The sequence below is a fragment of the Oncorhynchus mykiss genome, chromosome 27, assembly GCF_013265735.2.
Source record: "Oncorhynchus mykiss isolate Arlee chromosome 27, USDA_OmykA_1.1, whole genome shotgun sequence".
Lineage (NCBI taxonomy): Eukaryota > Metazoa > Chordata > Actinopteri > Salmoniformes > Salmonidae > Oncorhynchus > Oncorhynchus mykiss.
Genome location: NC_048591.1, coordinates 30832352 through 30850852, shown reverse-complemented (window position 1 = coordinate 30850852; position 18501 = coordinate 30832352). Strand labels below are relative to the sequence as shown.

The following is an 18501-nucleotide window of genomic DNA, read 5'->3' as shown; positions in this document are numbered from 1 at the left end:
GAAGATGAGGACAGAGAGGAGGAGGATAGAGGGAGAAGACGAGAACAGATAGGAGGATGGTAGAGAGAGAAGATGAGGACAGAGAGGAGGAGGATAGAGAGAGAAGACGAGGACAGAGAGGAGGATGGTTGAGACTGAAGACGAGGACAGAGAGAAGGAGGATAGAGAGAGAAGATGAGGACAGAGAGGAGGATGGTAGAGAGAGAAGACGAGGACAGAGAGGAGGAGGATAGAGAGAGAAGACGAGGACAGAGGAGGAGGATAGAGGGAGAAGACGAGGACAGAGTGGAGGATGGTAGAGAGAGAAGACGAAGACAGATAGGAGGATGGTAGAGAGAGAAGACGAGAACAGAGAGGATGGTAGAGAGTGAAGACGAGGACAGAGAGGAGGATGGTAGAGAGTGAAGACGAGAACAGAGAGGATGGTAGAGAGAGAAGATGAGGACAGAGAGGAGGAGGATATAGAGAGAGAAGACGTGGACAGAGAGGAGGAGGATATAGAAAGAGAAGACGCGGACAGATAGGAGGATGGTAGAGAGAGAAGATGAGGACAGAGAGGAGGAGGATATAGAGAGAGAAGACGTGGACAGAGAGGAGGAGGATATAGAAAGAGAAGACAAGGACAGAGAGGAGGAGGATAGAGAGAGAAGATGAGGACAGAAAGGAGGAGGATATAGAGAGAGAAGACGAGGACAGAGAGGAGGAGGATAGAGAGAGAAGATGAAGACAGAGAGGAGGATGGTAGAGAGAGAAGACGAGGACAGAGAGGAGCATGGTAGAGAGAGAAGATGAGGATAGAAAGGAGGAAAGAGAGAGAAGACTAGGACAGAGAGGAGGACGATAGAGAGGAGGAGGAGGATATAGAAAGAGAAGACGAGGGCAGAGAGGAGGAGGATAGAGAGAGAAGACGAGGACAGAGAGGAGGATGGTAGAGAGAGAAGACGAGGACAGAGAGGAGGATGGTAGAGCGAGAAGACGAGGACAGAGAGGAGGACGATAGAGAGGTGGAGGAGGATAGAGAGACTGTTCTCTGTCATTGGAAAACGCTGGGGTGTAGAAATGTCCTTTATTAGCTTTGCACAGTTGTCAGCCGACAGAGAGCATTTTGGCTACTGACACGTACGTGTAAGTAATGTTATAATTGAAGACGGGGGAATAGGCATCTCTGTCAGGCGGAAAGCACTCTGCGTTATTGTGTGTGTGTGTGTCTGTGTGTGTGTGTGTGTGTGTGTGTGTGTGTGTGTGTGTGTGTGTGTCTGTGTCTGACAGATGAGGCGACACACAGTGAAATGGGATGAGAATGCAGAACACAACAACAGGTACAGAACTACTTTCCCAATTAACAACTGTTAACAAGTTGACATAGCTGAAAACAAGCATTAGAGGACAATATCTCTCTCTCTGTATATCTCTCTGTATATCTGTCTCTCTCTGTCTCTCTCCCTGTATATCTCTCTGTATATCTCTCTGTCTCTCTCTCTGTATAGCTCTGTATATCTCTCTGTCTCTCTCTCTGTATATCTCTCTGTCTCTCTGTATTTCTCTCTGTATATCTCTGTCTCTCTCTGTATATCTCTCTGTATATCTCTCTGTCCCTCTCGCTCTGTCTGTCTGTCTGTCTGTCTGTCTGTCTGTCTGTCTGTCTGTTTGTCTCTCTCTCTCTCTCTCTCTCTCTTTCTCTCATTCTCTCTCTGTATATCTCTCTGTATATATGTCTGTCTGTCTGTCTGTCTGTCTGTCTGTCTGTCTGTCTGTCTGTCTGTCTGTCTGTTTGTCTCTCTCTCTCTCTCTCTCTCTTTCTCTCATTCTCTCTCTGTATATCTCTCTGTATATATGTCTGTCTGTCTGTCTGTCTGTCTGTCTGTCTGTCTGTCTGTCTGCCTGTCTGTCTGTCTGTCTGTCTCTCTCTCTCTCTCTCTCTCTCTCTCTCTCTCTCTCTCTCTCTCTCTCTCTCTCTCTCTCTCTCTCTCTCTCTGAGCTGTTGTAATAAGCCACTCAGGTTCTCTCTCTGTGGGTAATGACATAGTGATCCTCTCAGAAATACAGGACATTCTGGCCAGGCCCCATGCACCACTCACTCTGCATTTAGACTCTAAACGAGCATGCCAAGGGCCAGTCACAACCCAGACACTGAGAGGACTATGGAAGCAGAGTGACTGGAGTCTGTGAAAGCCACCTTCCCTCCATTTTGGATTAAGAGCAAGAAGGAGAGATGGTCACTAGCAATGTTCCCCCTAAGCTGCACAAGGGCGCACAGATCCCCGGGACTGCCCTCGCAGAGGAGCACGATATTGAACTTCACTCAACTTCCTAGTTTTCCCCTTTAGTTAACACTTCCCTCTACTGTGCGAATTGGGATCGAATCAACGCAATATCAGCCACTTTCAATACAACATCCTGAAACAAAACGCAAGTGTTCTGTAACCTCATCCCATTTCACTGTGTGTCGCTTCACCTGTCAGACACACACACACACACACACACAATAATGCAGAGAGCTTTCCACCTGACAGAGATGCCTATTCCCTTCAATTATAACATCAATTTACATGTTGACATAGCTGAAAACAAACATTAGAAGACAATTCATGTCATTCTACATTCATCAGACACTTAACGGTCTGTTCTGTTCCGTCCCTGTTTGATTCAGCCCTCTTCTCTTCGGCCTGAAGTCTACCGTATCAAATATTAAGCAGCACGTTAGGACTGCAACAGCTCCCTCCATGCTTTCTGCCTCCACTAAACTGAGTCTGAGGGTTGTGAACACATTCTATTTACCAGGCTAAACGCTTAGACATTGTGCTGTCTAGACTTGTCTACCCTGACAATACAAAGCAAGTCTGTAAATACACATACACACATGCAGTATTTTCCCCCTCCCCCCCACACACACACATCTGCGCACACACTCACAAGTACACACTCACATAGACATGCTGTGTCCTGGTGACAGCAATGGTTGTGACATTTCATATTCAGTTCATGTGATGGACAGTAGCCTATTGATTGTGACCTTCCAATTCTTCTGACCTCTACTGTCCTCCATAGGTAATACCAGGAACACAGAGAAGCTGACCTCTGACCTCTTCCCTGTCCTCCGTAGGTAATACCAGGAACACAGAGAAGCTGACATCTGACCTCTTCCCTGTCCTACGTAGGTAACATCAGGAACACAGAGAAGCTGACCTCTGACCTCTTCCCTGTCCTCCGTAGGTAATACCAGGAACACAGAGAAGCTGACATCTGACATCTTCCCTGTCCTACGTAGGTAACATCAGAAACACAGAGAAGCTGACCTCTGACATCTTCACTGTCCTCCATAGGTAACATCAAGAACACAGAGAAGCTGACCTCTGACCTCTTCCCTGTCCTCCGTAGGTAATACCAGGAACACAGAGAAGCTGACATCTGACATCTTCCCTGTCCTACGTAGGTAACATCAGAAACACAGAGAAGCTGACCTCTGACATCTTCACTGTCCTCCATAGGTAACATCAAGAACACAGAGAAGCTGACCTCTGACCTCTTCCCTGTCCTCCGTAGGTGACATCAGGAACACAGAGAAGCTGACCTCTGACCTCTTCCCTGTCCTCCATAGGTAACATCAGGAACACAGAGAAGCTGACCTCTGACCTCTTCCCTGTCCTCCGTAGGTAACATCAGGAACACAGAGAAGCTGACCTCTGACCTCTTCCCTGTCCTCCTTAGGTAACATCAGGAACACAGAGAAGCTGACCTCTGACCTCTTCCCTGTCCTCTGTAGGTAACATCAGGAACACAGAGAAGCTGACCTCTGACCTCTCATGTCCTCCTTAGGTAACATCAGGAACACAGAGAAGCTGACCTCTGACCTCTTCCCTGTCCTCTGTAGGTAACATCAGGAACACAGAGAAGCTGACATCTGACCTCTTCCCTGTCCTACGTAGGTAACATCAGGAACACAGAGAAGCTGACCTCTGACCTCTTCCCTGTCCTCCGTAGGTAATACCAGGAACACAGAGAAGCTGACATCTGACATCTTCCCTGTCCTACGTAGGTAACATCAGAAACACAGAGAAGCTGACCTCTGACATCTTCACTGTCCTCCATAGGTAACATCAAGAACACAGAGAAGCTGACCTCTGACCTCTTCCCTGTCCTCCGTAGGTAATACCAGGAACACAGAGAAGCTGACATCTGACATCTTCCCTGTCCTACGTAGGTAACATCAGAAACACAGAGAAGCTGACCTCTGACATCTTCACTGTCCTCCATAGGTAACATCAAGAACACAGAGAAGCTGACCTCTGACCTCTTCCCTGTCCTCCGTAGGTGACATCAGGAACACAGAGAAGCTGACCTCTGACCTCTTCCCTGTCCTCCATAGGTAACATCAGGAACACAGAGAAGCTGACCTCTGACCTCTTCCCTGTCCTCCGTAGGTAACATCAGGAACACAGAGAAGCTGACCTCTGACCTCTTCCCTGTCCTCCTTAGGTAACATCAGGAACACAGAGAAGCTGACCTCTGACCTCTTCCCTGTCCTCTGTAGGTAACATCAGGAACACAGAGAAGCTGACCTCTGACCTCTCATGTCCTCCTTAGGTAACATCAGGAACACAGAGAAGCTGACCTCTGACCTCTTCCCTGTCCTCTGTAGGTAACATCAGGAACACAGAGAAGCTGACCTCTGACCTCTCCTGTCCTCCTTAGGTAACATCAGGAACACAGAGAAGCTGACCTCTGACCTCTTCCCTGTCCTCCGTAGGTAACATCAGGAACACAGAGAAGCTGAGCTTTGATAAGCAGCAACAGTATGAGGTCCTGGTCACAGCCTTCGACTGTGGACAGAAGAGATCCACAGAGAGCGTGGCGGTACACATTGACGTTAAACCTGTCTGCAAACCTGGCTGGCAAGGTGATTAGTATTAGGAGGGATGAGCCGTGGGTGGTGTACCTAAGGGTCTGTATTACTGTCTTTCTGTGTCTCGCCTAATGCCTTTGATTCAGTTCGCTTCAAATCTGTCAGCGATCAGTGTCTCTGTCTTTTGAAGTACAGTGCCTTGCGAAAGTATTCGGCCCCCTTGAACTTTGCAACCTTTTGCCACATTTCAGGCTTCAAACATAAAGATATAAAACTGTATTTTTTTGTGAAGAATCAACAACAAGTGGGACACAATCATGAAGTGGAACGACATTTATTGGATATTTCAAACTTTTTTAACAAATCAAAAACTGAAAAATTGGGCGTGCAAAATTATTCAGCCCCCTTAAGTTAATACTTTGTAGCGCCACCTTTTGCTGCGATTACAGCTGTAAGTCGCTTGGGGTATGTCTCTATCAGTTTTGCACATCGAGAGACTGACATTTTTTCCCATTCCTCCTTGCAAAACAGCTCGAGCTCAGTGAGGTTGGATGGAGAGCATTTGTGAACAGCAGTTTTCAGTTCTTTCCACAGATTCTCGATTGGATTCAGGTCTGGACTTTGACTTGGCCATTCTAACACCTGGATATGTTTATTTTTGAACCATTCCATTGTAGATTTTGCTTTATGTTTTGGATCATTGTCTTGTTGGAAGACAAATCTCCATCCCAGTCTCAGGTCTTTTGCAGACTCCATCAGGTTTTCTTCCAGAATGGTCCTGTATTTGGCTCCATCCATCTTCCCATCAATTTTAACCATCTTCCCTGTCCCTGCTGAAGAAAAGCAGGCCCAAACCATGATGCTGCCACCACCATGTTTGACAGTGGAGATGGTGTGTTCAGCTGTGTTGCTTTTACGCCAAACATAACGTTTTGCATTGTTGCCAAAAAGTTCAATTTTGGTTTCATCTGACCAGAGCACCTTCTTCCACGTGTTTGGTGTGTCTCCCAGGTGGCTTGTGGCAAACTTTAAACAACACTTTTTATGGATATCTTTAAGAAATGGCTTTCTTCTTGCCACTCTTCCATAAAGGCCAGATTTGTGCAATATACGACTGATTGTTGTCCTATGGACAGTCTCCCACCTCAGCTGTAGATCTCTGCAGTTCATCCAGAGTGATCATGGGCCTCTTGGCTGCATCTCTGATCAGTCTTCTCCTTGTATGAGCTGAAAGTTTAGAGGGACGGCCAGGTCTTGGTAGATTTGCAGTGGTCTGATACTCCTTCCATTTCAATATTATCGCTTGCAGAGTGCTCCTTGGGATGTTTACAGCTTGTGAAATCTTTTTGTATCCAAATCCGGCTTTAAACTTCTTCACAACAGTATCTTGGACCTGCCTGGTGTGTTCCTTGTTCTTCATGATGCTCTCTGCGCTTTTAACGGACCTCTGAGACTATCACAGGGCAGGTGCATTTATACGGAGACTTGATTACACACAGGTGGATTGTATTTATCATCATTAGTCATTTAGGTCAACATTGGATCATTCAGAGATCCTCACTGAACTTCTGGAGAGAGTTTGCTGCACTGAAATTAAAGGGGCTGAATAATTTTGCACGCCCAATTTTTCAGTTTTTGATTTGTTAAAAAAGTTTGAAATATCCAATAAATGTCGTTCCACTTCATGATTGTGTCCCACTTGTTGTTGATTCTTCACAAAAAAATACAGTTTTATATCTTTATGTTTGAAGCCTGTAATGTGGCAAAAGGTCGCAAAGTTCAAGGGGGCCGAATACTTTCGCAAGGCACTGTATATTTATGTGGGTGGGTGTGCATGTGTGTAACTCTCTTTCTCTCTCTCTACCTCTCTCTCTCTTTCTCTCTCTCTCTGTGTCTCTCTCTCTCTGTGTCTTTCTCACTCCTTTGAGAAAGGAGACGGCAATATCACAAGACAGGAATATCACAACAGCAATATCACAAGACAGGAATATCACAAGACAGGAATATCACAACAGCAATATCACAAGACAGGAATATCACAAGACAGGAATATCACAAGACAGGATATCACAAGACAGGAATATCACAAGACAGGAATATAACAAGACAGGAATATAACAACAGGAATATCACAAAACAGGAATATCACAACAGGAATCTCACAAGACAGGCATATAACAAGACAGGATATCACAAGACAGGAATATCACAACAGAAATATTACAAGACAGGATTATCACAAGACAGCAATATCACAAGACAGGAATACCACAAGACAGGATATCACAAGACAGCAATATCACAAGACAGCAATATCACAAGACAGGAATATCACAAGACAGGAATATAACAACAGGAATATCACAAAACAGGAATATCACAAGACAGGAATATAACAAGACAGGATATCACAAGACAGGAATATCACAACAGAAAAATCCCAAGACAGGAATATAATAAGACGAGAATATCTCAACAGCAATATCACAAGACAGGAATATCACAACAGCACTATTACAAAACAGGAATATCACAAGACAGGAATAGCACAAGACAGGAATGTAACAAGACAGGAATATCATAAGACAGGAATATCACAAGACAGGAATATCACAAGACGGGAATATCACAAGACAGGAATATCACAAGACAGGAATATCACAAGACAGGAATATAACAACAGGAATATCACAAGACAGGAATATCACAAGACAGGAATATCACAAGTCAGGCTACAGAAATACGGCACCAAGTATTCACAGCATTCATTGGGACTCCACTCGCAAGTATAAACAGGAATCCAAACATCTAAGAACACACACACACACACACACACACACACACACACACACACACAGAGAGCACACAGAGCAGAGGGAGGCCAGGGATTGTGTTGTGCAGGGTGACATTAGCCGCTCTCCCACGGCTCACAGTTAATCCTCTCTTTGAAAACTATTTGCATTTTGTATTTCACAAATTAGGATTTTAAACGTTTCAGTATAGGAAGAAGCTTCGCCCCCTCACTCTCCTCTGTGAGTGGACACTGATCCCTCTAGGCAGTGTCAAGAGGGAGATGGTGGTGTAAGAGACAAGGGGGGTGGAAAATGTCATGGTCAGGAATTATCAAAGGACATGTCGTATCACCAGTCTCCTGCAAAAAAGGTGCTATCTAGAACCAAAAAGGGTTCTTTGGCTGTCGCCGAAAGATAACCCTTTGAAGAACCCTTTTTGGTTCCAGGTAGAACTCTTTTGGGTTCCATGTAGAGGGGTTTACCTGATAATAAAAAGGGTTAAACCTGGAACTAAAAATGGTTCTCATATGGGGACAGCCGAAACAGCCACACACACACCTTTTGGAACCATTTTTTCTAAGAGTGTACTACAACAACTATGTTATGTTACTGTAGTCCCCGTGTCAATTTGTAAGGGTTATACATCTCTCCAAGGTCCTTGTTCAATCTGTGAGAGAGCCCTGGCATGACAGTAACAGAACAATAACATGCCCTGTCTGTCTGTCTGTCTGTCTGTCTGTCCGTCCGTCCGTCCGTCCAAAAACACATCTGAACTTTCACATCATTACCATGCCCCGGTCTGTCTGTCTGTCTGTCTGTCTGTCTGTCTGTCTGTCTGTCTGTCTGTCTGTCTGTCCGTCCGTCCGTCCGTCCGTCCGTCCGCCCGCCTGTCCAAAAACACATCTGCATATTCAGCCATAACCCTTGGTTTATCCTCATCCTTTGTTCTAGTGGCTGTTTGTTCCAAGCTTGGCTGCACACTTCCCCATCAGCCATGGTGATTCTGCCCTCTTCACCCCAGAATTAAACCTGACCATACGGGTGCTGCATGATTAATCAAGGCGATGGGTGTTCATATTTGTTCCCCCTCTGCAAAGGATGTATTCAGCAATGATAATAACATGGAAGAGAAAATAAGGATATTTATGTTGGTTGATTGCTTTTCATTGTAGGATTTGAAATGTTTGCTTTGGGTGTATTTCAGTGTAACCTTGGACTGTAAGGAACTGGGTGGAAATAATGTAGAAATCAAAGTTAAGTCTAGACCAAGCATCTTAGCTCAGAAGGAAGTCTGAGAGGTATTTTCTCTTCCTGAGAATGGGAAAACTATTGTCTGGCAAGCTGTTTCAGAAACCTCTTAAAGCCAATCAGATTGGCAGGCTGGCCTTGGGCACTGGACCTGATAAGAGGAGGAAGATAATGAATAAAAAAAGGGGAAGAAATAAATGACTTGGCTCTTCCTCTTCTTATCCCGTCCTCCTCCTTCCTTCCTCTCTTCTGAAACTGCGGTGTGAAGTGTCTGGCTCTTTTCCTCTCTTTTGCTTTCTCTGCCTTTTCCCTCCTCTCTCTCACTGTCTCTGTCTCTCTCTTTCTCACACTCTTTCCCTCCTCTCTCTCACTGTCTCTGTCTCTCTCTTTCTCTGCCTTTTCCCTCCTCTCTCTCACTGTCTCTGTCTCTCTCTTTCTCACACTCTTTCCCTCCTCTCTCTCACTGTCTCTGTCTCTCTCTTTCTCTGCCTTTTCCCTCCTCTCTCTCACTGTCTCTGTCTCTCTCTTTCTCACACTCTTTCCCTCCTCTCTCTCACTGTCTCTGTCTCTCTCTTTCTCACACTCTTTCCCTCCTCTCTCTCACTGTCTCTGTCTCTCTCTTTCTCACACTCTTTCCCTCCTCTCTCTCACTGTCTCTGTCTCTCTCTTTCTCTGCCTTTTCCCTCCTCTCTCCCACTGTCTCTGTCTCTCTCTTTCTCACACTCTTTCCCTCCTCTCTCTCACTGTCTCTGTCTCTCTTTCTCACACTCTTTCCCTCCTCTCTCTCACTGTCTCTGTCTCTCTCTTTCTCACACTCTTTCCCTCCTATCTCTCACTGTCTCTGTCTCTCTCTTTCTCACACTCTTTCCCTCCTCTCTCTCACTGTCTCTGTCTCTCTCTTTCTCACACTCTTTCCCTCCTCTCTCTCACTGTCTCTGTCTCTCTCTTTCTCACACTGTTTCCCTCGTTTACTCTCTCTCTCTTTTAGGGCAAAGAAAAGCAAAAATGACTTGGCTGCTGTGTTCATTCACCTCAGTCGATCTACAAACACCTACCCTATTAGCTATACAGTGGTAATGTTACAGTATAAGAACTGATAAATGCATCACACTGACATGTAGCATCTTTCAACGAATTGAAAACCTACAACATTCTTAGAACTGTATGTTTGCATTGTAATATTGACCTGTAGGGAAATATGTCATGTGCATGTTGAAAAATATATGTTTTTTATTTGGTAATATTAGTACAGATTTTCTCTATATATTTATATTCCAGACTGTCCTTCTCACATGTATTATTATTATTTATTGTGTTTTTGTTGTATTGTGTGTATTGTTTTGTATTGCTAGATATTACTGAACTGTTGGAGCTAGCTAGATAACACAAGCATTTCGCTGCAGCTGCGATAACATCTGCAAATCTGTGTACACGACCAATAAACTTGGATTTGATTTCCCGTCAGCTAGCCACTGACATATCTATAAGCGACTACTTACCATCGGTGCACACATTCTCAGAGAGTCGGTCTTTGTTTGTTTGGGGGAAGTCTGCATCCATGGCAGGAATCGTGGGATGGTTTTAAAAAGCCCTTGTGCCCGGAATCTCACAAACACACTGTCATCAGCATCTCAAGTTGTTTACTTAAGCCCACTGCGAGCTGGGGTACTTCGTTTCACATCTCAGGCCCTGAGAAAGGGGTGAATGTGCTGCTACAAAGGCAAATCCCGGGGACGCAGGTGAACATAACAAACAAGCCACTGTTCATGATTCCATTTGTTCAGAGAGGCAGACGCGATTAGAACTCAGTCAGATGAAGAATGTAAGCGTTCGGGGCTTTGCTCAATGCTGGGAGCAATACTTAGATGTTGAATCGTAACTGATATTCTATATTGTGTACAAAATGCTGTACATATATACAGTACCAGTCAAAGGTTTGGACACACCTACCCCTTCAAGGGTTTTTATTTATTTTTACTATTATCTACATTGTAGAATAGTAGTGAAGACATCAAAACAATGAAATAACACACAAGGAATAATGTGGTAAACAAAAAAGTGTTAAACAAATGAAAATATATTTAAGCCCAAAGAATTGAAGTAACAGACACATCATGGTCAAATTGCTGCAAAGAAACCACTACTAAAGGACACCAATAAGAAGAAGAGACTTGCTTGAGCCAAGAAACATGAGCAATGGACATTAAACTGGTGGAAATCTGTCCTTTGGTCTGATGAGTTCAAATGCAAGATTTTTTGTTCCAACCGCTGTGTCTTTGTGAGACACAGAGTAGGTGAACGGATGATCTCCGCATGTGTGGTTCCCAACGTGAAACATGGAGGAGGAGGCGTGATGGTGCGGTGGTGCTTTGCTGGTGATGTCTGTAATTTATTTAGAATTCAAGGCACACTTAACCAGCATGGCTGCCACAGCATTCTGCAGATATTAGCCATCCCATCTGGTTTGCACTTAGTTGGACAATCATTTGTTTTTCAACAGCACAATGACGCGAAACACACCTCCAGGCTGTGTAAGGCCTATTTGACTGAGGAGAGTGATGGAGTGCTGCATCAGATGACCCGACCTTTGAAGCAGCCAGCAAGTCCTCAGCATATGTGGGAACTCTTTCAAGACTGTTTGAAAAGCATTCCAGGTGAAGCTGGTCGAGAGAATGCCAAGAGTGTGAAAAGCTGTCATCAAGGCAAAGGGTGGCTACTTTGAAGAATCTAAAATATATTTTGATTTGTTTAACACTTTTTTGGTTACTACATGATTCCATATGTTATTTCATAGTTTTGATGTCTTCACTATTATTCTACAATGTAGAAAATAATACTAATAAAGAAAAACCCTTGATTGAGTAGGTGTGTCCAAACGTTTCACTGGTACTGTATATAAAAAAAATTAGAGGTGTCGGTGTCCTCATATGTAGTTACGGCCACACTCTCAGTCTCTCTCTCTCTCTGATCAAGAGGTCTGATAAGGCTCTGTAGTTCTCACAGACACCACACACTCTCTGGCCTCTTATCAACTCTCCTCTCAATTCAACTCTCTCTATCCTCTAGTAGTGTGAAGACACACTGAAGGAAGACAAGGCCTGTCTGTTAGATTTTTTAAATGATTTAATTTTTATTTCAACTTTATTTAACCAGGTAGGCTAGTTGAGAACACCTTTATTTAACCAGGTAGGCTAGTTGAGAACAAGTTCTCATTTACAACCTGACCAAGATAAAGCAAAGCAGTGCGACACAAACAACAACACAGAAATACACATGGAATCAACAAACATACAGTCAGTTACACAATAGAAAAGTCTATATACAGTGTGTGCAAATGAGGTAAGATAAGGGAGGTAAGGCATTAAATAGGCCATAGTTGAGAAATAATTACAATTTAGCAATTAAACACTGGAGTGATAGATGTGCAGAAGATGAATGTGATGCTGATGCTTAAAGTTGGAGAGGGAGATATGAGTCTCCAGCTTCAGAGATTTTTGAAATTAGTTCCAGTCATTGGCAGCAGAGAACTGGAAGGAAAGGCGGCCAAAGAGGAATTGGCTTTGGGGGTGACCAGTGAAATATATCTGGAGCGTGTGCTGTGGGTGGGTGCTGCTATGGTGACCAGTGAGCTGAGATAAGGTGGGGCTTTACCTAGCAAAGATGTATAGATGACCTGGAGCCAGTGGGTTTGGCTACGAATGTTTTAAAGCGAGGGCCAGCCAACGAGAGCATACAGGTCGCAGTAGTGGGTAGTATATGGGGCTTTGGTGACAACACGGATGGCACTGTGATAGACTGCATCCAATTTGCTGAGTAGAGTGTTTGAGGCTATTTTGTAAATGACATCGCCGAAGTCAAGGATCGGTACGATAGTCAGTTTTATGAGGGTATTTTTTCGCAGCAAGAGTGAAGGATGCTTTCTTGCAAATAGGAAGCCGATTCTAGATTTAATTTTGAATTGGAGATGCTTAATGTCAGTCTGGAAGGAGAGTTTACAATCTAAGCAGACACCTAGGTATTTGTAGTTGTCCACATATTCTAAGTCAGAGCCGTCCAGGGTAGTGATGCTGGACTGGAGGGCAGGTGCGGGCAGCGATCGGTTGAAGAGCATGCATTTAGTTTTACTGGCATTCAAGAGCAGTTGGAGGTCACGGAAGTAGAGTTGTATGGCATTGAAGCTCGTCTGGAGGTTAGTTAACACAGTGTCCAAAAAAGGGTCAGAAGTATACAGAATGATGCCAACTATGTAGAGGTGGATCAGAGAATCACCAGCAGCAAGAGCGTCATCATTGTTGATACAGAGAAAAGAGTCAGCCCGAGAATTGAACCCTGTGGCACCCCCATAGAGACTGTCAGAGGTCCGGTCAACAGGCCCTCTGATTTGACACACTGAACTCTGTCTGTGAAGTAGTTGGTGAACCAAGCGAGGCAGTCATTTGATAAACCAAGGCTGTTGAGTCTGCCGATATGAATGTGGTGATTGACAGAGTTGAAAGCCTTGGCCTGGTCGATGAATGCAGCTGCTTAGTATTGTCTCTTATCAATGGCGGTTATGATCTCATTTAGGACCTTGAGCGTGGCTGAGGTGCACCCATGACCAGCTCAGAAACTGGATTGCATAGCGGAGAAGGTATGGTGGGATTCGAAATTGTCAGTAATCTGTTAGTTAACTTGGCTTTCGAAGACCTTAGAAAGGCAGGGTAGGATAGATATAGGTCTGTAACAGTTTGGGTCTAGAGTGTCTCCCCCTTTGAAGAGGGGGATGACAGCGAGAACTTTCCAATCTTTGGAAATCTCAGACGATACAAAAGAGAGGTTGAACAGGCCAGTAATAGGGGTTGCAAAAATTGCGGCGGATTATTTTAGAAAGAGAGGGTCCAGATTGTCTAGCCCGGCTGATTTGTAGGGGTCCAGATTTTGCAGCTCTTTCAGAGCATCAGCTTTCTGGATTTGGTTGAAGGAGAAATGGGGAGGCTTGGGCAAGTTGCTGTGGGGGGTACAGAGCTGTTGCCCGGGGTAGGGGTAGCCAGGTGGAAAGCATGGCCAGCCGTAGAAAAATGCTTATTGAAATGATCAATTATCGGGGATTTATCGGTGGTGACAATGTTTCCTAGCCTCACTGCAGTGGACAGCAGTGAGGTGATCTTATTCTCCATGGAATTTACAATGTCCCAGAACATTTTGGAGTTTGTGCCACAGGATGCACATTTCTGTTTGAAAAAGCTAGCCTTTGCTTTCCTAACTGCATGTGTTTATTGGTTCCAAACTTCCCTGAAAGTTGCATATCGTGGGGGCTATTCGATACTAATGCAGAACGCCACAGGATGTTTTTGTGCTGGTCAAGGGCAGTCAGGTCTGGAGTGAACTAAGGGATATATCTGTTCCTGGTTCTAACTTTTTTGATTGGGGCATGTTTATTTAAGATGGTAAGGAAAGCACTTTTAAAGAATAACCAGGCATCCTCTACTGATGGAATGAGGTCAATATCCTTCCAGGATAATCGGGCCAGGTAGATTAGAAAAGCCTACTCGATGAAGTGATTTAGGGAGTTTTTAACAGTGATGAGGGGTGGTCGTTTGACCGCAGACCCATTACGGACGCAGGCAATGAGGCAGTGATCGCTGAGATCCTGGTTTAAGACAGCAGAGGTGTATTAGGAGGGCAGGTTGGTTGGGATGATATCTATGAGGGTGCCCTCCTCTGAAGAGGAGGTGTAGCAAGGATCGGACCAAAATGCGGCGTAGTTGGTGTTCATGTTCTTTAATAAAGGAAAAACTCAAACATAATACAAAACAATCAACGTGAAAAACCAAACAGCCTATACTGGTGCAAACTAACACAGAGACAGGAACAATCACCCACGAAACACTCAAAGAATATGGCTGCCTAAATATGGTTCCCAATCAGAGACAACGATAAACACCTGCCTCTGATTGAGAACCACTCCAGACAGCCATAGACTTTCCTAGATAACCCCACTATACCACAATCCCAATACCTACAAAAAAAACAAGACAAAACACACCACATAATTAACCCATGTCACACCCTGGCCTGACCAAAATAATAAAGAAATCATAAAATACTAAGACTAGGGCGTGACAGAACCCCCCCACCAAGGTGCGGACTCCCGGCCGCACACCTAAACCCACCCCAGGGGAGGGTCCGGGTGGGCGTCTGTCCACGGTGGCGGTTCCGGCGCGGGACGTGGACCCCACTCTACCAAAGTCTCAGTCCACTTGAATCGCGTCCTTAGATTGGCGACCCTCGCCGCCGACCTTGGCCTAGAAACCATCACCAAGGGCCCCACTGGACTGAGGGGCAGCTCTGGACTGAGGGGCAGCTCGGGACTGAGGGGTAGCTCGGGACTGAGGGGTAGCTCGGGACTGAGGGGTAGCTCAGCACTGAGAGGAAGCTCAGCACTGAGAGGAAGCTCAGGACTGAGAGGAAGCTCAAGCAGGTTGATGGATCTGGCAGATCCTGGCTGGCTGGTGATTCTGGCAGATCCTGGCTGACTGGCGGCTCTGGCAGATCCTGGCCGACTGGCGGATCCTGTCTGAATGGCGGATCCTGGCTGAATGGCAGATCCTGGCTGAATGGTGAATCCTGGCTAAATGGCGGATCCTGGCTGACTGGCGGATCTGGAAGATCCTGGCTGACTGGCGGCTCTGGCTGCTCCATGCTGACTGGCGGCTCTGGCTGCTCCATGCTGACTTGCGGCTCTGGCTGCTCCATGCTGACTGGCGGCTCTGGCTGCTCCATGCTGACTGGCGGCTGTGGCTCCATGCTGACTGGCGGCTCTGGCTCCTTACAGACTGGCAGCTCTGGCTGCTCCTTAAAGACTGGTAGCTCTGGCTGCTCCTTACAGACTGGCAGCTCTGGCTGCTCATTGCAGACTGGCAGCTCTGGCAGTGCTGAACAGGCAGGAGACTCCGGCAACGCAGAACAGGCGGGAGACTCCGGCAGCGCTGTAGAGGAGGAAGGCTCTGGCAGCACTAAACAGGCGGGAGACTCCGGCAACGCAGAACAGGCGGGAGACTCCGGCAGCGCTGTAGAGGAGGAAGGCTCCGGCAGCGCTGGACAGGCAGGAGACTCCGACAGCGCAGTAGAGGAGGAAGGCTCTGGCAGCGCTGGACAGGCGAGGCGCACTGTAGGCCTGATGCGTGGTGCTGGCACTGGTGGTACTGGGCCGAGGACACGCACAGGAAGCCTGGTGCGGGGAGCTGCCACCGGAGGGCTGGTGCGTGGAGGTGGTACTGGATAGACCGGACCGTGCAGGCGCACTGGAGCTCTTGAGCACCGAGCCTGCCCAACCTTACCTGGCTCGATCCCCACTCTAGCCCGGCCAATACGAGGAGCTGGTATGTACCGCACCGGGCTATGCACCCGCACTGGAGACACCGTGCGCACCACAGCATAACACGGTGCCTGCCCGGTCTCTCTAGCCCCCCGATAAGCACAGGAAGTTTGTGCAGGTCTCCTAACTAGCCATACTCCCTGTGAGCCCCACCCCCCAAGAAATGTTTGGGGCTGACTCTCGGGCTTCCATCCGCGTCGCCGTGCTGCCTCCTCATACCATCGCCTCTCTGCCTTCGCCACCTCCAGCTCTTCTTTGGGGCGGCGATATTCTCCAGGCTGTGCCCAGGGTCTTTTTCCATCCAATATCTCCTCCCATGTCCAGAAATCCGGATTTTGCTGCTCCTGCTGCCGCTGCCTGTCACCACGCCGCTTGGTCCTGTTGTGGTGGGTGATTCTGTTACGGTTTTCTTCTATCTCCTCCTCTGAAGAGGAGGTGTAGCAAGGATCGGACCAAAATGCGGCGTAGTTGGTGTTCATGTTCACACCACATAATTAACCCATGTCACACCCTGACCTGACCAAAATAATAAAGAAAACACAAAATACTAAGACCAGGGCGTGGCAATAATTTATATAAGATTGAGGGCATCTAGTTTAGATTGTAGGACAGCTGGGGTGTTATGCATGTCCCAGTTTAGGTCACCTATCAGCACGAGCTCTGAAGATAGATGGGGGGCAATCAGTTCACATATGGTGTCCAGGGCACAGCTGGGGGCAGAAGGTGGTCTATAGCAAGCTGCAACGGTGAAAGACTTGTTTTTAGAGAGGTGGATTTTTAAAAGTAGAAGCTCAAATTGTTTGGGCACAGACCTGGATAGTAGGACAGAACTCTGCAGGCTATCTATGCAGTAGATTGCAACTCTGCCCCCTTTGGCAGTTCTATCTTGTCGGAAAATGTTATAGTTAGGGATGGAAATGTCAGTGTTTTCGGTGGGCTTCCTAATCCAGGATTCAGACACGACTAGGACATCCGGGTTTTCAGAGTGTGCTAAAGCAGTGAATACAACAAACTTAGAGAGGAGGCTTCTAATGTTAACATGCATGAAACCAAGGCTTTTACAGTTATAGAAGTCAACAAATGAGCGCCTGGGGAATGGGAGTGGAACTAGGCACTGCAGGGCCTGGATTAACCTCTACATCACCAGAGGAACAGAGGAAGAGTAGTATAAGGGTACGTCTAAAGGCTATAAGAACTAGTTGTCTAGTGCGTTCGGAACAGAGTGAAAGGAGCAAGTTTCTGGGCACGGAAGAATATATTCAAAGCATAATGTACAGACAAGGGTATGGTAGGATGTGAATATAGTGGACATAAACCTAGGCATTGAGTGATGATGAGAGAGGTATTGTCTCTAGAGACATCATTTAGACCAGGTGAGGTCACTGTATTATTGGGAGGTGGAACTAAAGGGTTAGCTAAGGCGTATTGAGCAGGGCTAGAGGCTCTACAGTGAAATAAGACAATAATCACTAACCAAAACAACAATGGACAAGGTATATTGACATTAGGGAGAGGCATGCGTAGCCGAGTGATCATGGAGTCTAGTGAGTAGCTAGGCGGGCTGGAGATTAGCCCTCTAGCCTGTCTTAGATATGGACTGATTGAGAAATGATGGATGAGAGCGGAGAACAGTGGTATAGGTTCACCTCTTTCTGTCAAGGTGAAGAAGGGCTTTTGAAAAACAGGTAGGTGATGTAAAGAAGTGTAGATAAGATCCACAGGGGCACACATACACACCAGCAATCACATGCACACACTTTCACACACACATACACACCAGCAATCACATGCACACACTCTCACACACACATACACACCAGAAATCACATGCACACACTCTCACACACACATACACACCAGCAATCACATGCTGACACTCTCACACACACATACACACCAGCAATCACATGCACACACACACACATACACACCAGCAATCACATGCACACACTCTCACACACACACACACACACACACACACACACACCAGCAATCACATGCACACACTCTCACACACACATACACACCAGCAATCACATGCACACACTCTCACACACACATACACACCAGCAATCACATGCACACACTCTCACACACACATACACACCAGCAATCACATGCACACAATCACACATAGACACCAGCAATCACATACTCACACTCACACACACATACACACCAGCAATCACATGCACACACTCACACATACACACCAGCAATCACATGCACACACTCACACACACACACACACATACACACCA

The 18501-nt window shown here is 46.1% G+C and overlaps 1 protein-coding gene across 2 annotated transcripts in view; it reads left to right on the top strand.

Moving 5' to 3' along the window:
• Positions 1 to 18501, top strand: part of LOC110507154 (calsyntenin-2) — a 449723-nt gene that overhangs the window by 349945 nt on the left and 81277 nt on the right. For both annotated transcript variants that reach the window (XM_036965819.1, XM_036965818.1), the window contains exon 5: positions 4748 to 4897. In XM_036965819.1, coding sequence (XP_036821714.1) covers positions 4748 to 4897 — 150 coding nt within the window. The remainder of the gene's footprint in view (positions 1 to 4747; positions 4898 to 18501) is intronic.